General features: G+C 36.3%; 1 protein-coding gene across 2 annotated transcripts in view; it reads left to right on the top strand.

Annotated features, from left to right (window-relative positions):
* The first annotated feature begins 2,247 nt into the window (after positions 1-2,247).
* Positions 2,248-20,651, top strand: part of LOC144980842 (cullin-4A-like) — a 38,192-nt gene continuing 19,788 nt past the window's right edge. The window contains exons 1-9 of one of the 2 annotated variants that reach the window (XM_078928702.1): positions 2,248-2,655; positions 8,076-8,293; positions 9,112-9,186; positions 11,890-11,963; positions 13,876-14,038; positions 16,630-16,719; positions 17,449-17,531; positions 19,003-19,070; positions 19,843-19,961. In XM_078928702.1, the coding sequence (XP_078784828.1) occupies positions 2,376-2,655; positions 8,076-8,293; positions 9,112-9,186; positions 11,890-11,963; positions 13,876-14,038; positions 16,630-16,719; positions 17,449-17,531; positions 19,003-19,070; positions 19,843-19,961 (1,170 nt within the window). In that variant the 5' untranslated portion in view covers positions 2,248-2,375. Of the gene's footprint in view, positions 2,656-8,075; positions 8,296-9,111; positions 9,187-11,889; positions 11,964-13,875; positions 14,039-16,629; positions 16,720-17,448; positions 17,532-19,002; positions 19,071-19,842; positions 19,962-20,651 lie in introns of both variants that reach the window. The other variant, XM_078928704.1, reaches the window with a different exon arrangement.

The raw sequence follows: 20,651 nt of genomic DNA, 5'->3' as shown, positions 1-20,651 counted from the left end.
GATGCAGAAAATAAAGACAGGCATTTCAATTTTGACATGGCGCCGCCAAGTCTGGGACTTTTTTGTCCTAGTGCGGAAGTCTGCTATATTTTTCTACTATCACAAACGATATGAACACGGGACTGGGACAGTCCTGTCCCGTTGATTTTGTAGCATTTCACAACGGCTTGGGACACAACGGGACTGTTTTGTCCCGTCCCAATAGGTGCGGAAGATCTCTCTAAATTCTATATGTTACAGATTTGGGACAGGACTGTCCCGGGACAGTCCTGTCCTAGTGCGGAAGAGGGTTAAGCATTACCATTCATTCGGTCTCTATGTCAACTTAACGACACAAGAAAAACAACAAACAATATCAAAATCCACAATAAATGGTTCAGAACTGTTGCGTATATTTATGTCACAATAAAGTGTCAAAAAAATGAAGTTAGAGAATGTGTGTAATCATGTATTATAATAACCTATGTGTTTTCCAACCACCACATCATCTCTGTCATTACTACTACAACCACCATTACCACTTCATCACTACCACAACTATTACAACCACCACCACTACATCATTATCACTACCACTACACCACCACCACATCATCATCACCACTACAACCACCACCACTACTCCATCATCATCATTACCATTACAACTACACTATCACTACCACCACTATTACAACCACCGTCACCGCATCATCATCACGACCACTACAACTGCAACAACCACCACCACATCATCATCACTACCTCTACTACTACAACCACCACCACAATATCATCACTACCTCTACTACTACAACCACCACCACAATATCATCACTACCACTACTACTACAACCACCAGCACCACATCATTATCACTACCACTACTATCACACCACCACCAGCACATCATCATCACTACCACTACTACTACAACCACCACAACCACATCGTCATCACTACCACTACTACAGCAACCACCACCACCACCATATCATTATCATTACCACTACTACTACAACCACCACAACCACATCGTCATCACTACCACTACTACTGCAACCACCACCAACATATCATCATCATTACCACTACTACAACAACCACCACCACCACTACTACTACAACCACCACCACATCATCATCACTATCACTACTACTACAACTACAACCCCCCCGCACATCATCATCACTACCTCTACTACTACAACCACCACCACCACATCATCATCACTACCACTACTACCACAACCACCAGCACCACATGATTATCACTACCACTACTACTACAACCACCACAACCACATCGTCATCACTACCACTACTACTGCAGCCACCACCACCATATCATCATCATTACCACTACTACTACAACCACCACAACCACATCATCATCACGACCACTACTACTATAAACACCACCAGCACCACATCATTACCATTACCACTACGACTACAACCACCACAACCACATCGTCATCACTACCACTATTACTGCAACCACCACCACCACCACCACCATATCTTTACCATTACCACTACTAATACAACCACCACAACCACATCGTCATCACTACCACTACTACTGCAACCACCACCACCATATCATCACCACTACAACCACTACTACAACCACCACCACATCATCATCATCATCATTACCACTACACTACAACCACCACCACATCATCATCACTACCACTGCAAGGTGAAGAAAACCTTAAGAAGTCACATTTATATATTTTAGAGACATCGCTTTGAATAATTTTGAGTTAACCGAGAGATCAGGAAGTTATTTTCTTAGATTTCATGAACGGCCGATCAGCGCTTGTTTACTATAGTAACGCAATTCCCAGCCCAAGTCTTAATGGCGGGTGGTTTTCTCATCGAGGCCTCTGGTTGGCTAGCCAACAAGAGCACCGTACGGTTTCCATTGGGTAAATTCCTTGGGTTTGAGTCTAGGTGAACAGACATGTATGTAAGAGCTCCCTGGTTTGAGTCAACGTGTACAAATATGCAGGCCTGACATCAGAACCCACTTATGGGCCTAGTTTAACATTGTTGTAAGGGACAGTATTTTGCGTCATCTTTTTAGATTTCCATAACCACAATGAGCTCATAAGGATTGGGTTATCAGACCTGCAAATAAGTGCACGTCGGAATGGGTTCATCGCAGTGCCAGTTTTTTGTTTGTTTTTTTTCTTTTTCTTCAGGAAATAGAACTCGTTCAGTCCCATACATATTGTCTTATTTTCAAGAGTACATTCCCTTGATCTCGTTCCTCAACGAGAGAACAGCCACCATCTTTTATTTCCAGAATCAGATCCATAACAGGAGAACTGGAAACGCTGTTATTGTTTTCATATTTTGGCCTCACAGGGCCAAATTGAGTATGTATGCCTCAACAAGACTCAATGAAACGTAGTGCATCGAACGAAAACAGAGCTGATACTAAACGGCGTCGTTCTGCAGATTTAGTGCAGAGTAAATATCGCGAGTCGGAGGCCTCAGAAGTCGAAACTGGTAAAAATTTACTTAACTCGAGGATGGCTGACCCACAAAGGAAAGCGAATTTTTCCGCTCTTGGATCGACAAATGGGATGAACAAACATAATCAGCCAGCTGGGAATGCGAAGCAAAGTACAGCTAAAAAGTTGGTGATTAAGAATTTTAAAGGTACGATACATGCACTTCAGTGTATCCGTCATTTGCTTGATTATCATTAAACTCAACTCTACCCCCAAGCCCAAACACAGTTACAGTAACTGTAACGGCTGTCATTATTCCCAGACGTCTGTCTGGGGATAATAAAAATTCGTTATCCCCAGACAGGTGTCTGGGGATAACCAATTTTTGTTATCCCCAGACACCTGTCTGAGGATACTATCCCCAGACGCATGTAGCAAGTGGGCAGAAAGATTTTATGCAAAATGCCAAACTAGGCGTGAAAAATACCAAATATTCTGGAAAAAATACTAGTGGTTGTGTCCCAAAACAGTTAATATATCAAGTGATATTTAACACAAGATGAAAGTAAATAGTGATCAAATGTCAAATCCAGCTCTTTTAAAAAAAATATTTTAAAGCAAATGGATCAATTAAATTTCTTTTGTTACTTTGATCTGAAAACGTCAAACTGGCAATTCGACTTTTTATTTTCAACCTGGAAGAAAGTTGTTAATCATCAAATCTGTTCATAGTCCACCAACCATTTAAATTTTCATTACCAACCTACCTGTTAACTTTATTGATCATCTCTTGTTTCTATAATTTGCTCATTCTGGCCACAATTTTGGGGACGACCGGGAATAATTTTTATGTCGCGGACGAATTCCTAGGCCATGGTGTTGTTCGCCCCAAAGCCCAAAACCCACACCTGTTATTTTCCTGTCTGCTTCGCACAGGACAATACAATTTAGTATCACACGTCCACAAAACTAGATCCAACAACATATTTTTATTCGAATCAAGATGAAAATAACCTACCAAAACAAGGAAGCAAAAATGGTGGAAATATGTTTAGCTCATACTCATATATGAATTTTAAATATTCCGATAGCGGTGTGGATAGGCAGCTCAGTGAGTAAGGCCACCTTTCATTTTACTCCTTTTAGCTGCACAGGTTCGACCCAGTCGCGACCGCCCCCCCCCCCCCCCCCCACTCATTTTTTTTTTTTTTTTTTTTTACTTTTCTTTCTTTCTTCCCAATTGATTTTCATTGTTTTCACTTTTGTTCCGAGTTCCGAGCAAGAGTTTTTTTTTAATCAGTTGAATTTTTATTTCTCCGATAATATTATTTCATTATTTAATTTGCTCTAGATCTATTATTGTTTTTTTGTTTTGTTTTGGTCAATGATAATAATAATAATAATAATAATAATAATAATAATAATAATAATAATAATAATAATAATTGTAATATTTGTAATATTTGTTATTATTATTACGATTACCATCATAATCATTATTATATTATTATCAATAATAGTATTATTTTTATTATTAATACTCTTATTATCATACTATTACTATTATTATTATTATTATTATTATTATTATTATTATTATTATTATTATTATTATTATTATTATTATAATTGTTATTATTATTATTATTATTATTATTATTATTATTATTATTATTATTATTATTATTATTATGATTGTTAACACTATTCCCTGCTCCGAGGGAAATCTCTCTTTTTTTTTTAATATTTTGACCTAAACCTTAGAGTTTTTTGTTTGCTAACCCTTTATGTAAATGTTCCGTTTCTGAGCATGAATTTCTTAAATTGTTTTTATTTTTAAAACAATTATTGTTTTTATTTTTAAAACAATTATTGCTATGTTTTTTTCTCCTCTATCTGACCATTTGGTCGCTCTCTGAATATTTCTGTTTGTTTGCTTTTTAATTATTCATTCTTTTAAGACACTATTTGAGATCGGAGTGGGGACGAATATATTTGCTAGAAACTAGAAAAAAACAAGAGAGAGAGAGAGAGAGAGAGAGAGAGTTTAATAATAAAAAAAAGAGGTGGGGGAGGATGGATGGGACATTTATCCCTTTCAACGTTCTGTAAAAAGAAGACGGAATTTAAAAAAAAAAAAAAAAAAAAAAAGGTGACGTTACCAGGATTCGAACCCACAACGTCGATTATGGTCTAACTTCCAGGGCAGACGACTAAACCATTCGGCCATGACACCCACTTCGAAGTCGACGCATATTATGTATATAACTGATTTTAATGTTGGTTAATTTTATGTTTTTATAGATATTTTATTAACTTTCCTTATTTCTATGTGCATCTGGAAACATTCCATATTCTGGAATGTGGATGATTGTTTAAAAGAGCGAAGTTTCAAATATGCGTCTGGGGATAATGAAAATTCGTTATCCCCAGACAGGTGTCTGGGGATAACAAATTTTTATTATCCCCAGACAGGTGTCTGGGGATAATCACAGCGAACTGTAACAGTACAATTACAAGTGCAGTAGTCACTCGCGATTTTATGGCCATCGTTTTTAGGTCGTCCTATTTTAATGTTTTAAATCCCCTCTCTTGACCCTTTGCTGCCTCACTTAGAAGCAAAAATACCAACTCGTCTCGTGTGGCAGCAAAGGGCCAAGGGTCCTAACTTCTAACTCTAACACGATAAACTTACTTTCAGTCAGTCAGATAATATCTGATATTTAAAAAAAAGGATCATCATTTATAAGGGGACTGACAATTAACAAAGCATTAAGCTAAAATAAGAGAGGTTTTTAACTCGAGCCATCACCAGGTTCTAGTCAGCAGATGCACTGGTTCCACCCAATGCCAATGTGAATGTATTTTTACTGAGAAGTGACGAGAAAAGAAGAGAAGAAAGGTGACATTTTGGAAGACGGAGTGTCTAGGTAACCGGGTACCTTCAGGATATATGTACACTGTCATACATGATAATAACCTTTTATCACGCTTTTTTTTTTTAAACCTTTTATCACGCTTTGGGAGGGAGGGGCGAAGGGGACATTGAGCTTGGTGCACGGTAACTTATGACCTTGATTTATTTCGTTTCACCCCAACTCCCTTTTTGTGTGTATAGGCAGAACATAGCTGGGCTGCCAGATTGCCACATTCACATGCTGACTAAATTGGCCAAACAGAGAATCTATCAGTATCAGTTATGTTAATATCCGCGGGAGTTTAGGATTTTTCGGAAATTTTCCGCTGTTTTTGCCGTGTCAAACATTTTCCACTAAGTGGTAGTTTAGTTGAAAAATCACCGTTATTTCTTGTGTCATTTTTTGACACCTCTGCTCACATGCATGATTTTTGGTGACACTCCCATGCCCATGACGTTAGTCTAGACACACTGGCGCCAAATGAACAATACCCATGATGGCCTTGGATGAAAAGATGATCGAAAGGGAAGGGGATGGAGCATATGGGTGTTAATATTTTTGTACCTTTTAGCTTTTTACTCTTTATTTATTTTTGTTTGTTTGTTTGTTATGAAGACAATTTAATTCATTACATCTTATGTCTAATTACTAATTTAAAAAAAAATCTGAGTAGTCTTTCTCTCTCTCTCTCTCTCTCTCTCTCTCTCTCTCTCTCTCTCTCTCTCTCTCTCTCTCTCTCTCTCTCTCTCTCTCTCTCTTCTAACTTCATAGTATTATAAAGCTATCACTTGATAATAGAGAGATAATGTTACAGTAAGTTTGGCTGATCGATTTAAGTAATAATTTTTTTAAAGGCTTAATTTAAATTTGCTCATTTGATGGAATATATTTTGCCATTGATTAAATATTCTTATCTATAAGCTGCATAACAACAAGGTTGTAGTAATACACACACTAGCTGTGTTTGTAGTATAAAGACAAATACCTCCTTTTGGCCAAAAGTTTTATCATAATTTCTTGATATAGTGGGCAGAGTTATATAGGGTTCTAAAATGTTTAATTGGAAATGACAATTTGCTTAAATTATATTTACAAAAAGTCAGTTTGTATCTAATGATCAGAATAGATGTATTTTAGAAGTTAGTAGTATATTCCATAATATTAAGTAACATTGAATAGCTATGTTATTTTTGCATTAGATTTGGGCTTGAAAGACGGGCCGATAGTAGATTTTCCTCCTTTTTGACAAATTGTCATTATCATCAACACTGATCTATAGCTTGGCATTAGAAACCCATTACCCGATGTCTTGGTATTTAATCCTAGCCTTGGGAGAGAAAAAAATCCTACATATATTTTCAGCTAAGCAGATAGTTTTCGTTTTACCATGAAATGGGAAGGGGAAGGGATGACACTATGGCAAGAGATAAGGGGATGGGGGGGCATGAGGGAAGATAAAAAAAATCAATGAACAATGGGTTGCCTGATGATGTAGGTCAAAGGAATTTTACGGAGGTGCTTCACGGTGCATATTTCGTGCAATTTTAACCTCTTGACAGTGACACTGATATTTTTTCTCCGGATAATTGTTTCCTTATTGCTTATGCAGAATAAATCGTTTCCACCAAGAGAGCCTTAAGAGTATTTCGACTCAGGCTTCAATTAAGCTATAATCAAATAGCTTGTCTTTTAATGATAACATTAAGACTAAGATCTGGTGTTAGGCTAATGGAAGATTGAATATCGCCTTTAATGGGTAAAATTTTATTGATTAAAAAAAAACAACAAACACATACACACACACACACATAAGACAGCGAGGTCCATCCATTGCTTGTATTGCAACAGCAAACCAGTTACCATGTACATAGACCTGAGGCTAGATGCCCGGTTACTGTGTACATTACATAGACACTCCTTTTGGAAGAATACATTTTGGTCTTCATAGAATTTTATACAAGGTTGGCCATCTGCTGTGATTATTCCCACACATACATCGATATGTCTAACAAATTACTAAATACACATACATCGATATGTCTAACAAATTACTAAATACACAGACATCGATATGTCTAACAAATTACTAAATACACAGACATCGATATGTCTAACAAATTACTAAATACACAGACATCGATATGTCTAACAAATTACTAAATACACATACATCGATATGTCTAACAAATTACTAAATACACAGACATCGATATGTCTAACAAATTACTAAATACACATACATCAACATGTCTAGCAAATTACTAAATACACCTTCACTTTTGTATCAAATTTCCATTTGGAGTTTCCAACTTCAAATTTGTGTTTACCAATTGATAAACAAATTTAAAGCTGTTAAAACTGAAGTTGGACCTTGGACTTATGTAGGGAACACAATGGAGATTAAGATAAAGGGAGTAAATCTGACTCATGAATTAACAACACAAAATAAACGACGTTTCGGCCTTTGGCCTTTCTCAAGTAAACGTCGTTTATTTTGTGTTCTTAATTCATGTCAGATTTACTCCCTTTATCTTAATCTCCATTTTATTGACTCATTTAGGCACCTCTATTTATTAGGGAACACACACACACACACATTTTTCATCCCTTTTTTTTCGATTAAAAAGAAAAATTTTAATGCCATATTACATATATTTGATACTTTATTGTTTCCTCTGCTATATCTATTCCATTCTCAATTTTCCCTTAGAAAAACCAACAATGCCTGCAAATTTTGAGGAGATAACCTGGGAGAAATTGCAAGGGGCCGTGGACGCTATTCATAGCAGTTGCTCAATCCTGTATAGCCTTGAAGAATTGTACCAGGCTGTTGAGAACATGTGCAGCTATAAGATGGCAACTGGACTGTATACCCAACTCATGTCGAGATGTCAGAAACATGTTCGGGCAAATCTTGGTCAATTTTTGGCATATCCTTTTTTTCTTCGAATTTTTATATAAATCGGTGCTGATGGTTTTCCTTGGTTCTGTGGAAATCCATGGTTATGCATACCTGCCAACCCTGGCGGAATCATTCCTATTTTCAAAAATGATGATAATGGTAGGAAGAAAACAAAATGGGAGGGGGGGGGGGGATAAAAAGGTGAATTTAAAACAAAAAAAATGATTGTCAAAAGGGAGATAAGTAGGAAAATTAATTGCACTCAAAAATGATTGTCAAAAGGGAGATAAGTAGGACTATTAATTGCACTCCTTTCCCCCTTCCCAATTCCATTTCCTAATACGTCTGATATGTAGTTTTACCAGCTGTGCCAAATACTGTTTTTATGTGTTTGGTGGCAAAAGTTGGTGGCCATTTTGGTACAGAATTATCCATTGTTCAAAGATTCCTATTTTATTGTCTCAGATTCCTATTTTCTGACCTTCTGATTCCACTTTTGGAATGTGAAGGGTTGGCACATTGAACACAGTGGAGTAGATAAGTTTTATAGATGTATTTATGATTTTTACATTTTATTTTATTTAGCATGTACATTTTTAAAAAGGATATGTTTTGATTACACACTAAAAGTAAAAGTGATTTGATGCCAACCTTCCTCCTTTAGGTCTATTTCTGAAAAGCTCATGTTCAGTCCAGCTAAATTTGATTGTTTACCAGATTGCACATTACAAAAGGCAGAAAAATAATGGGACGACAACAAGAGTGAATGAGTGGGCTGAAATGAAAGTTGATAATGTGAATGCAAATGCTCTCTTAAGAAAGACTATTTTATATCCTTAACTAGCGCACTGAAACCTTGGACTCTGAGCAGTTCCTGAAGCTCATAGACAATTGCTGGCAAAACCACTGCCGACAAATGGTAAGTCACAGAAACGTATTCCACTCCAAATACTATATAGTATTTATATTGTCTTATTTTATTATATATATTGCGGGGGTCCCAATAGCTCAGTTGATAGAGCACTCACTTCACATCCAAAGGGACTTAGATCGATCCCAGGTGCTTTAGAGATTTTTTCTTTTCACCCTGCAGTGATTGGGTAGCTGGGTCAGTTAGATCTGGTGGAAAGTACTTTGCGATAGTCTAGCATCCTATCCATAGGGTAGCAAGCAATTGCTATTGACCGTTTCATGCAATAGAAACCGGGATATGGGCCTAAAGACTCTGAAGGACTACTACTACTACTACTACTACTACTATATATATATATATATATATACGAGGGCTCTTTCAGAAATAACCGAAAAATGCCCATTGCTCAGCAACCAGTGGAGATTTTTTAATTCTGTAAACGACATGATATTCCTTATTTCCTTACGGATATTCCCAGAAATTATGAAGTGCATCATTTTGCACAATGAATTTCTAGACGATTTTAAAGATGGCGGCCCACCTTGAAACTTGGTCAAAGGAGGAAATCAGAGCTGTCATACGTTTTTTGAACACCAAAAGTCTGAATCCTACCGAAATTCATAAAGAACTTCAGAGTGTATATGGTGAGCATGTTATAAGCCGTACACAAGTCTATCACTGGTGTAATTTGTTTGAAGCCGGCCATTCCGACTTGACAGACAGGGAAGGGAGAGGGCGTTCGATAACTGCGACGTCAGAAGACAATGTGAAGCGAGTTGATGAGCTTATTCGTCAAGACAGGAGGTTAAAACTTCATGAAATCGCAAGCAATCTTGAAATTTCGGAAACTTCTGCCCATAGAATTGTATTTGATGAACTTGGCTACAGAAATGTCAGCGCAAGATGGGTTCCTAAGCAATTGACAGACAATCATAAAGAACAAAGATTGGACATCTGCAGGGAACTTTTGAGAAGAAACAAGAGCTCACGCAGGGTTCACGGGCATACTGCCAACGCCGGCGGAGACTTTCTAGGGTACGATGTGACTTTTCTCGACAGCATAGTCACCGGTGATGAGACTTGGTTGCACCATTGCACCCCAGAAACAAAGCAAGATTCGATGACATGGAAACATCCATCCTCACCTGTCGCGAAGAAATTCAAAGTCATGCGGTCAGCAAAGAAAATAATGGAACTGTTTTCTGGGACAGTCGTGGTGTTATTCTGTTCGAAACCTTACAACCTGGAGAAACAATCAATGCTGCAAGGTACTGCCAAACTCTTGACAAGCTTAGGGAGGCCATTCGCAGAAAGCGCCCAGGGCAGTTGACCAACGGGGTCATTTTGCAACACGACAACGCTACACCCCACACAGCACGAGTGACGCAAGGTTGGCTAGAGAAATATGGATGGGAGATTTTGCCACACCCACCACACAGTCCAGACCTCGCACTATCTGATTATCACCTCTTTGGGCCACTGAAACGTGAGCTGGCAGGAAAGCGCTTTGATGTCGACGAAGAGCTTGTTGACCATGTGCGGAAATGGCTACAAGTCCTTGACGGAAATTTCTTCCGAGAGGGTATCTATTCCATGGTGCGGCGTTGGCAGAAGTGTGTCGACAGACTTGGCTGTTACGTAGAGAAATGAAGGACGAGTCAAGGTATGAACACGTGCAAGAATTTTGTTGATAGCATAAAAAACGCGGATTTTACAGGCATTTTTCGGTTAATTATGAAAGAGCCCTCGTATATATATAATATATATATATATATATATATATATATATATATATATATATATATATATATATATATATATATATATATATATATATATATTACCATGATATATTTGATGTTGAATAAGAAGTTAAATCTCATTCTCCTTTGGAATGAAGCTGTTTTGTGGTCATAGTTTAGGAGCTACAATTCATATAGCTGACTGTAGAAGTAAAACATGGAATTTGAACATTTTCTTCTTCTTCTTCTTCTTCTTCTTCTTCTTTTTCTTCTTCTTTTTCTTCTTTTTCTTCTTCTTTTTCTTCTTCTTCTTCTTCTTCTTCTTCTTCTTCTTCTTCTTCTTCTTCTTCTTCTTCTTCTTCTTCTTCTTCTTCTTCTTCTTCTTCTTCTCCTCCTCCTGACTTCTGCTTCCACCTCCTAACGCCATTAACCTGTCCTCTTCATATAAACCGACTAATACAGTGAAACTATGTTATTCTTGTTGATGTTACATAAATACCAAAGAGGTGGTCTTTAGCGTATTTTCAGTTTTTAATTAATACAAAAATTGATCTTTTATATAGCGCAATATCCACTAAACATGCTCAAAGCGCTTTACAAGGGGTCCCTGCCCAACAGCAACATGTAACATGTAGGATGGGACATGACGCCTTTTAGGCGATATTACAATATTTTTTTTTCGGACAATGCTGTTAACGGTCGGTTACTCATTTTACACCTGGATATAGTGAGAGGATGTGAGTAAAGAGCCTTCTCCAAGGACTCAACTATGTGCCGAGCGAGGCTCAAACCCAGGATCTTCCGATCCGAAAGCGAGTGTCATACCACTAGACCACATAGCCACACAACGTCAATAGGGTAGATTATTGTTTTTATTGCATTTGTCTTTGGGAGTTTGAACCTTTAAAATTTTATATCCACCCTCTCTGTCCCCCCCCCCCCCCCCCCCCCCCCCACCTTTCCCTAGATTATGATCAGGAGCATTTTCTTGTTTTTGGATAGAACTTATGTTCTTCAGAATTCCTCCATCCTTTCTATATGGTGAGTTTGGTTTAGCAGTGTAATAAACAACAAATTCTGAGTTAAATGTTTCTTTTCTTAGTCTAATTCAAATTCAAAACAGTAGATGTCTGCTTTTCACTCACAACAGCTTCGACCTCAAAACATTTTTTTTAACAAGACAAAATCCCAAACGTTTTTCATTCCCAGAAGTCCCAAATCCTCCAATCAAAACACAAGGCTTGAGAGCCACTACTCAATTAACTCGCTCGATCCCAGAGATTTTTGCTACTTATCAAAATTGGAAAAAATGTATTAAAAATGAGCAGGTACATAGATAGTTATATGTATAAACGAAAAACATTAATTTTGATACTACACCTATAGTCTTAGAAAAATGTAATAAATAGGCATGGTGTAAAAGTAACCCGGGTAAACTAGGGATATAGTCGGTGGTCGGGTTGAGTGATTTAATAATGCACATCAAAATCAAACTAAACAAGCTGACAAACCAATCCATTTGATCTTCTTCGTCTCTCATAAGCGAACAAATGAAACATTGTGAAGCTCATTGAGCATGGTAATTCAGGGGAAATGCATTATAATTATAATATAATGTTCATATTTATTTTTAAATTTATTTTTATATTTTATTCTTTAACCTGTCTGTTATTAATTTAAAGAAAAAAGGAAATTAAGGCTTATGTTTATCATTATTGCCTTTTATCCCTCTCTTGTTCTCTTTGTAGAAGATCAAAGTTTTCTGCAGATAAACTAATTTCCTAACTAAATTTCTGAAGCAAATCAATTAAAGATAACATCTACTCGATGGGCCTGTCTCTTAAAAATAAAGAGAAAACCCGGAAAGAAACGAAAATTTCATAAATTGAGTTATGAATGCAGTGGTGTAGACCACACCTTTCTGATCATTTACCACTTTAAATTTTCTTTCTATGTCTATTAGAAACCAAGTTATGAATTTTTTTCTGAATAAAATTTGTTGCTATGGGAAACACTTATCTTCAATTTTGGCTCATATCTTGAATCGAAGCTTGTCGCATCTTCCCGGGTTTTCTCAGCCATCCTCACAAATATCCCTGCAATATTATGGACTAGACCAGTCACTTGATTTTGTGATTAGTTTAGAGTTGTCTCATTGTTTTATTTATTCCTTTGTATTTGTATTTCGGTTTCAAAAATCCTATTATAGTTGTTTTACTGCCATTACACCACAGATAGTTGGGCTGAATCTTTATATTCTTCACACGGGTACGAGTTTCCGCTGTGAACACCCTCTGTTTGCCTCACAATAAACAGACATCGAATATTTTTATTTTGAAAATGTCAAAGTAACAAATTAGGGAGCTTGCACTGGTGTTAGTGAAAATTGTGAAAAGATGTGATGGAAACTGTGCCCGACAAAGCAGAAATGAAAATACAAGTACAAGAAAAAGAAGAGAAAAAAACCATTCCAAAAACTGCCTCTACTGTGGCATGGTAGTAATTGTCAGAATGCAGACAGGGTGATACGACAATCTATCCTATTGGCTTAACAAGGGTTTTGAGCCTGAAACGTTCTGTTTTTTGTATTTCGTTCTTTATTATTTTTTTAAAAAGTTGTTTATATTCATTTTGGACATTGTTTATAAATTAGATTTTATCAAGTATTCAACTTCAATCTTTTCTTTTCATGGTTTTGTACACAGTTGGTCTACATAGGCTAGATTTTATAAAAACTAATTGCAGTGCAGTACTCGTTCCTCGTTTTCACGGATTCCTCGCACTGTCAAGGGTTTAGGGATTAAAATAAGTTAATTTAAAATCAATTTAGACCTGATTCATAGATAAGTTTGATTCTTACACAAGCTCATTCGATTAAAATTTAAAAAACAAACGTATTTTTTAAATGTGTATTTTGCTGTATTCATATTTTTTCTAACTGAATTGATTTCAGGGACATGGGTTTGGATTTGTTCCGTCAGAATATAATATCGGACAAGGTGGTGGAGTCGAGGACTGTGGACGGCTTGCTCAAGCTGATTGAGAAAGAGAGAAATGGGGAGGCTGTCAACCGACAGTTGTTGAAGAGCCTGCTGCGAATGTTGTCAGATTTAAATGTAAGCACAGTAGAAATGCATTTGAAATTTCAGAGGCTTGGAATTCAAGGGTCCTGATTGGATCTCTTCTTTTTTTGTTGTTGTTCATTTAGTCCTTCAGAGCCATTGTGCAGCTTTAAGGAAAAGGCCATTGGGTATACACATTACTAAATCACATACAGTCTTTTTTTCCTTACGACTGCAGCATTGGGCCCATGGAGCTAGAGTTTATCCAAGTTTATATAACGTGAAGCGGACAGTAGAAATTGCACGCAGGTCTATTTCAAAGTACTTTCTACTAGATCTGACAGACCCAGGTACCCAATCACTGCTGGATGGACAGAGGAATCGGAAGAAAAAAAAAAACTCAACTTCACCCAGGATTGATCTCTGCCTCTTTGCTTGTGAAGTGAGTGCTCTACCAACTGAGCTATTGGGGACCCCCCCCCCCCAACCCCTACCCCTCCTGATTATGTAGTCATACTTATTTTGGCTTAAGCATGGTGACAAAAAGAATAGAAATGGCTGAGATTTAAATTCTTTTTTTTAAGGGTAAATCCCTCCATTAATTAATAATAATAATAATAATAATAATAATAATAATAATAAAATAAATAATAATAATAATACTTTATTGCATCCCAAAAAGGAAATTTTTTGTACAGACGTGTTATAATTTACACATAAGATAAAAATACAATGGAAATAGGATGTATATAAATAAAAAAGGAGCAGCTCTATAACCAGAGCTGCGCTTTATAATATGAATAATTTCAACACTGTAAAATAGTTAAAACTGTCACTATAAATTGAAAATTGAAAAGATTGCAAAACAAATAAATTAATAAATTAATATTTATATTTTTAAAAAGTAAAAATGAGAAATAATTATGTAAAATGATTATTGCTTGTTGTTATAAAGCCTAATACTGGACGGCAGAAAAGATTTTCGGTGTCTCTCTGTTTTCGTTGAAATAGAGAAAGGGCGACCACTTCTTTCTGACATAATAATTGATGGTCTTAGTGGATGATACTGGTCATTTAATATTTTAGTTATTTTATTTTTACAAAATTTCTCGTATAAAAGATCTACATCGTCAACATCATTTATATAGCGTTTAATGGATTTTTTAATATTTGAATTTATTTTGTTCCTTTCCACTGCTAAGCAATTGCCTCCCCAAGCTGTTATACAAAATGACAAAACACTTTCGATTACTGCTCTATAAAATAATGTGCAGAGGGTTTTATCTATTCTAAACTGAGAGAGTTTTGATAAAAAATATGTACGTCTGCACATCTTATGCCTAATTATTTTCAAGTGTTCATCCCACTTGAGCCTGTCATCAATCGTTACACCAAGGTATTTGTAGTGAGGAACTCGCTGGACGAATTGGTCCTTTAATTTTAACGGTTCTATCGGTTCCTTCACTCTCCTAAAGTCAATCACTAGCTCCTTTGTCTTGCTTATGTTAAGCTCTAGGTGGTGGGCATCACACCAAGACACAAATCTATCAATTTCTTGCCTATAAGCCACTTCGTTGCCATTTGTTATGAGGCCTTGAAGAGCGGTGTCATCTGCAAACTTTATTAAAGGTACACTCAGGTTTTGACTTCTACAGTCATTCGTGTATATTGTGAATAATACAGGGGACAATACACAACCTTGAGGAGCACCAGTATTTGTAGTTATACAGGAAGATTTGTTTTGTCCTAATTGAACATATTGTGCTCTCTCCGTAAGAAATTCGAGCACCCAAGCAATTATATACTTGTTTAAATTCAGACTAGTCAATTTTTGAACAACCAACTGAGGTTGCATTGTATTGAACGCTGAAGAAAAATCTGCAAAAAGCAATCTGCAATAGCTCCTAGCGTGATCTAGATGCCTGTAGATGTTGTTTGTAAACAGCAAAATGGCATCCTCTACGCCACGTCCTGGTTTGTAAGCAAATTGATGACTATCACTCAATGGCATAAACTGATTCCTAATTTTAACAAAACAAGTTTTTCTAAAGATTTCATGACTATTGAAGTCAGTGCAACAGGTCTGAGATCGTTCATAGTTTCAAGTTTTTCTTTTTTTGGAACAGGAATAATTTTTGAAGTTTTCCAAATTTCAGGGATCGAAACGCATTGGAGGGACCAGTTAAAAATATGTGTATAAATGGGGGAAAGCTGGTGGGCACATTCTTTTAATAGTTTTCCTTTCAATCCATCCGGCCCAGCAGCCTTCCTCTCGTTTAGTTTCGAAAATACGAATCTCGTTTCCTCTTCACTGACCTCAATAGTCATTTCATCTTCCAAAGCCCTGTCTAATTTATGTTTTTCATTTTCAATATCAAAAAAAAGTCAACATACAATTGAAGAGTGGTTTTCCAAAACTCACAAAGTCCATTTTCCCCATTTTGAGATATTGAGGATAATTTCCCCTACAATTTCTCATTCGGCCCACTATTATATCATATTTAAAACTGCAAATCCCCCCCCTGCCTATAGGATGTCTTATAGATTTATGTTGTTGTTTTTATTATTTTCAACAGTCTCATACGGGATATTTAACATTGTTTACATTGCTTTGATCGTTTTACTCACTTGTTTTCTTTTTCAAGATATATCACAAGACATTTGAGAAGAAGTTTTTGGAAGCGACAGAATTGTTGTACACCGCAGAAGGTCAGCAGTTGGTGCAGGAAAGAGAGGTAAGCCTTTATTGTCTTCATGAAAACAATTTACAAAAACGACATTGCGACTTAATATTTGCAGGTAAAACTCACCTTATTCTCCTCTGCTGTCTGCCTGTATTCAGAGTGATGTGTTAACGTTTTTTACTATTTTTTTCTATTGGCTAAGAAGGGTTTTGAGCCCGAAACGTTCTTAATTGGTATTTTGTTCTTTTTTGAAGCCCGTTCTATTCATTTTTGTACATTACTTTTTATAATTAGCAAAACTTCTTAGAATTCTTCAATGTCCAGTAAAATGTCCTTTGGTCCTTTTTTGTTTTAGGGTCACATGATCTTATGTCCATTAGTTGAGTCCTTGAATAAGGCTCTTTACTCACATTCTCTCACCGTACTCGGGTGTAAAATGAGTACCTGGCTGTCAATAGCGTTGTCTTTGTCCGAAAAAAAGTGTAATATCGCCTAACAGGCATCATGTCCCGCCCTAAATGTTAAATATTGCTGTTGGCCAGGGGCCCCTTGTAAAGCGCTTTGAGTACGTTTAGGGGATATTGCGCTATATAAAAGATCGATTATTAAAATTTTTTAAATAAGATTATTTTATATTTTGTATCTTACCCGCCTTTTCGAATTTTAAATTTATATTTATATTGTTTAATCTGGACCAGAATTAAAATAGTCTTTGCATAACACAAATGAATGATTAACTAATTGGATTCTGTATTGCAATTTATTCTTTCTACTCCTCAGGTTTCAGAGTATCTGGCACACGTTGACAAAAGACTGGCCGAAGAAAATGAAAGATTTCTCATGTACATGGACCAGTCTACCAAGTAAGTATCCACTATTGACTTTTCTTCTTCATTGTCTTATTCCTCCCCTCCTCCTTCTCCTCCTATTCATCTTTTCTTCTGTCCTTTCTACCTTCCTCTCCTTCCCTGCCTTCTTGTTCTTGTTCTTGTTGTTGTTCTTCTACTTCTCCTTCTTATGAAATTACTAGTTTTTAGTAATATATAAGAATCGCAATGAGTTCTATCTGTCAAGACAGAGACCGAAAGATTAAAATTTTTCTTAAATTTTGCTTTAAAAAGTTGATTTAAAAAAAATCTAAGCCATGAAAGAATTCGACTATTTCATCTTTTTCATTTCTTAGGCTTCTGTTGTTGTTATTGTTGTTGTTGTTTAAATCTCTTATTACCAGCTATTTCATGATATTTTACCAGAAACGCTGTACTCATTAAAGACAAAACATAGATTATTTTTTGAAAGCTTAAACGAAAAACCAACTACCTATCAAAGCAGCCACTCGTACTGATTTAATCTGTATTAGCCAAATTCTGATTTTTGAGTCAAGAAGAGGAATTTTCTCCTTTTAAAAATTACATTTCCCCTAATCAATGTATTGACATTGAGAAAGTTGATATGAAGTGTAACAGGTACTGTTTACCCACTCTCTACTTACTTACTTACTTACTTACTCACTACCCATGATGCCTTGGCATGCTGAAGGACAACACTTTTTTTCCCTCTCTCTAATGATAGTTTATCATCTCTCTTGCTCCAAAACATCAGGGCTATTACAGTAAACATGAAGCTTAAAGGCACTCCTTTGAAATTTTCCTCCTTTTTCGGTTTTTGTCACCAACAGCACTAATGAATTACACTCATTCTAAAGTGACAATTCATAGAAGCTAGGCTAGTAATAATCTTTTTTTTTTTGTTCATGCAGATTTTTCTTTCTTGAAATTCCAATTTTTTCCCCCTTGAGAATACACAGCTTCTTAAATTGTTCACTATGGCAGATGTGTGTTATGCATACTTTTGTTCAGGAAAACAAACTCCATAACGCTCTAATACAGCATAAGCTTATTTTCAAATTGTTGGAGTAACCCGAAAAAAAATAAAGATGTTCGTTATATTGTTAGGAATCTGATGATTTTCCAGTTGTTTGTAAGAGAGAGTTAAGAAATATGTGAGGCTGGCTGAGAAAACCCGGGGAGATGCGGCAAGCTTCGATTCAAGATATGAGCCAAAATCAAAGATAAAGTGTTTCCCATAGCAACAAATTTTATTCGGAAAAAAATCATAACTTGGGTTCTACTAGACATAGAAATAAAATTTAAAGTGGTAAATGATCAGAAAGATGTGGTTTACACCACTGCATACATAACTCAATGTATGAAATTTGTACATCTTTCCGGGTTGTCTCAGCCAGTCACACATATCTGGGAAGCTTAGTTTTAATGAAATCAATGTTTTTGGAATGTGTAATTGTTGATGTTCATTTCTTTTTAACCTCATCAGAAAACCTTTGATATCCTGTGTGGAGAAGCATTTATTAGAACACCATATGAAACAGATTCTTCAAAAAGGTGATTTAAAAAAAAATTTTTTGTTTCTTACTTTACCAGTATTTTATTTTGGTATGTCTCATGATAAATTAGTTAATGGTTTGATTTGTTTATTAATTTATATTTTGTGTCTTGTCTTCTTGTCTTGTCATTAAGTCACAACTCCGTGCATCGAAGACAATCGCGACTGTGAGTGTGGTGAGAACACATGGACGTGTCTTAGCCTTAGATTTGATTTTATCCATTTCTCTGTCAAATTCAATTTGGCCATTCATTTTTTTGATATTTTTGGACAGAGAATTCCATATTCGAATGGTGCTTGGAAAAAACGAGTTGGGATGAGCATTAACTCGTGACTGTGGGACCTGGTTTGAGTGCTGTTCTCTTTTGATTTGCATAAGGCTATCAATTGGGGTCAAGGTCAGTCCCTGGCGGGCCTTAAAGAGGACTTTGGCTTTTTGAATTGTGCGGCTTTCATGTAATGGCAGCCATTTTAGGCTCTAGTGGTCAAAGTGGTCAAAGTGGCGTGTGCCTATCTTTTTGTTTGAAATGGAAATCAAGGTTGACTCTACAAAAAGTGTTGTTGTTTTGTGTTCTACCCCTGTGTAGTTTTGGGGAAAACCTCATTTGATGACCTAGACTGGAATAGCAAAATTATTACCAGAATTTCCTTTTGTTCTTTTCAACAAACAAGCAACAAACAAACATCAAAACAAACTGTAGCAGATTATTTGTTTAATTTGGGTTTGGTTTACCTTATAACATTCCAACTTTTTCATCTTTGGCACCCCAGGATTAGATCAACTTCTGGATGAGAACAGACTATCTGACTTGACCCTGATGTACAATTTGTTTAGTCGAGTGAAAGACGGACAGAAGCTATTGAGACAGGATTTCGCTTCATATATAAAAGTAAGTTTGCTTTGTTTGTTTTTAAAAAAAAAAAATTTTAAAAAATGAAACAATGTATCTATAGCAGTGTGGGTAAGAGCATTAAATCTCTCAAGTTCATATGAATGGATAATTGAACAAATTTGTTCGGTTTTCAATGGTGGTGGATTGAGAGATTTAATAAAATCAATTTATATTTAATAATTAAATATTATTGCTGTTGTTTTGTTGATCCTGTTGCTATTGTTATTGTTGTTGCCGTCATCCTCCTCCTCCTCCTCCTCCTCCTCCTCCTCCTCCTCCTCTTCCTCCTCCTCCTCCTCCTCCTCCTCCTCCTCCTCCTCCTCCTCCTCCTCCTCTCTTCTTCTTCTTCTTCTTCTTCTTCTTCTTCTTCTTCTTCTTCTTCTTCTTCTTCTTCTTCTTCTTCTTCTTCTTCTTCTTCTTCTTCTTCTTCTTCTTCTTCTTCTTCTTCTTCTTCTTCTTCTTCTTCTTCTACTTCTTCTTCTTCTTCCTGGTCGTATCATCTACATCGGGCGGGTGGTTGGATGGGAGCATCACCCTTGAATCGTATACCTATGATGTTCTCATGGGTGTACGATCCGATAGTGATGTCGTTTCTTCTTCTCTTTACTAGCCTATCCTGCTTCTTTGGTTTGTGATTGTATTTTTGGCGGGTGGTTGGATGGGAGCATCACCCTTGAATCATACACC

The sequence above is a fragment of the Berghia stephanieae genome, chromosome 10 (assembly GCF_034508935.2).
Source record: "Berghia stephanieae isolate SIO BIC M18660-M18661 chromosome 10, UCSD_Bste_1.3, whole genome shotgun sequence".
Taxonomy (NCBI): Eukaryota; Metazoa; Mollusca; class Gastropoda; order Nudibranchia; family Aeolidiidae; genus Berghia; species Berghia stephanieae.
The sequence above is the reverse complement of the archived record's forward strand: the minus strand, read 5'-3'. Positions and strand labels throughout refer to the sequence as shown.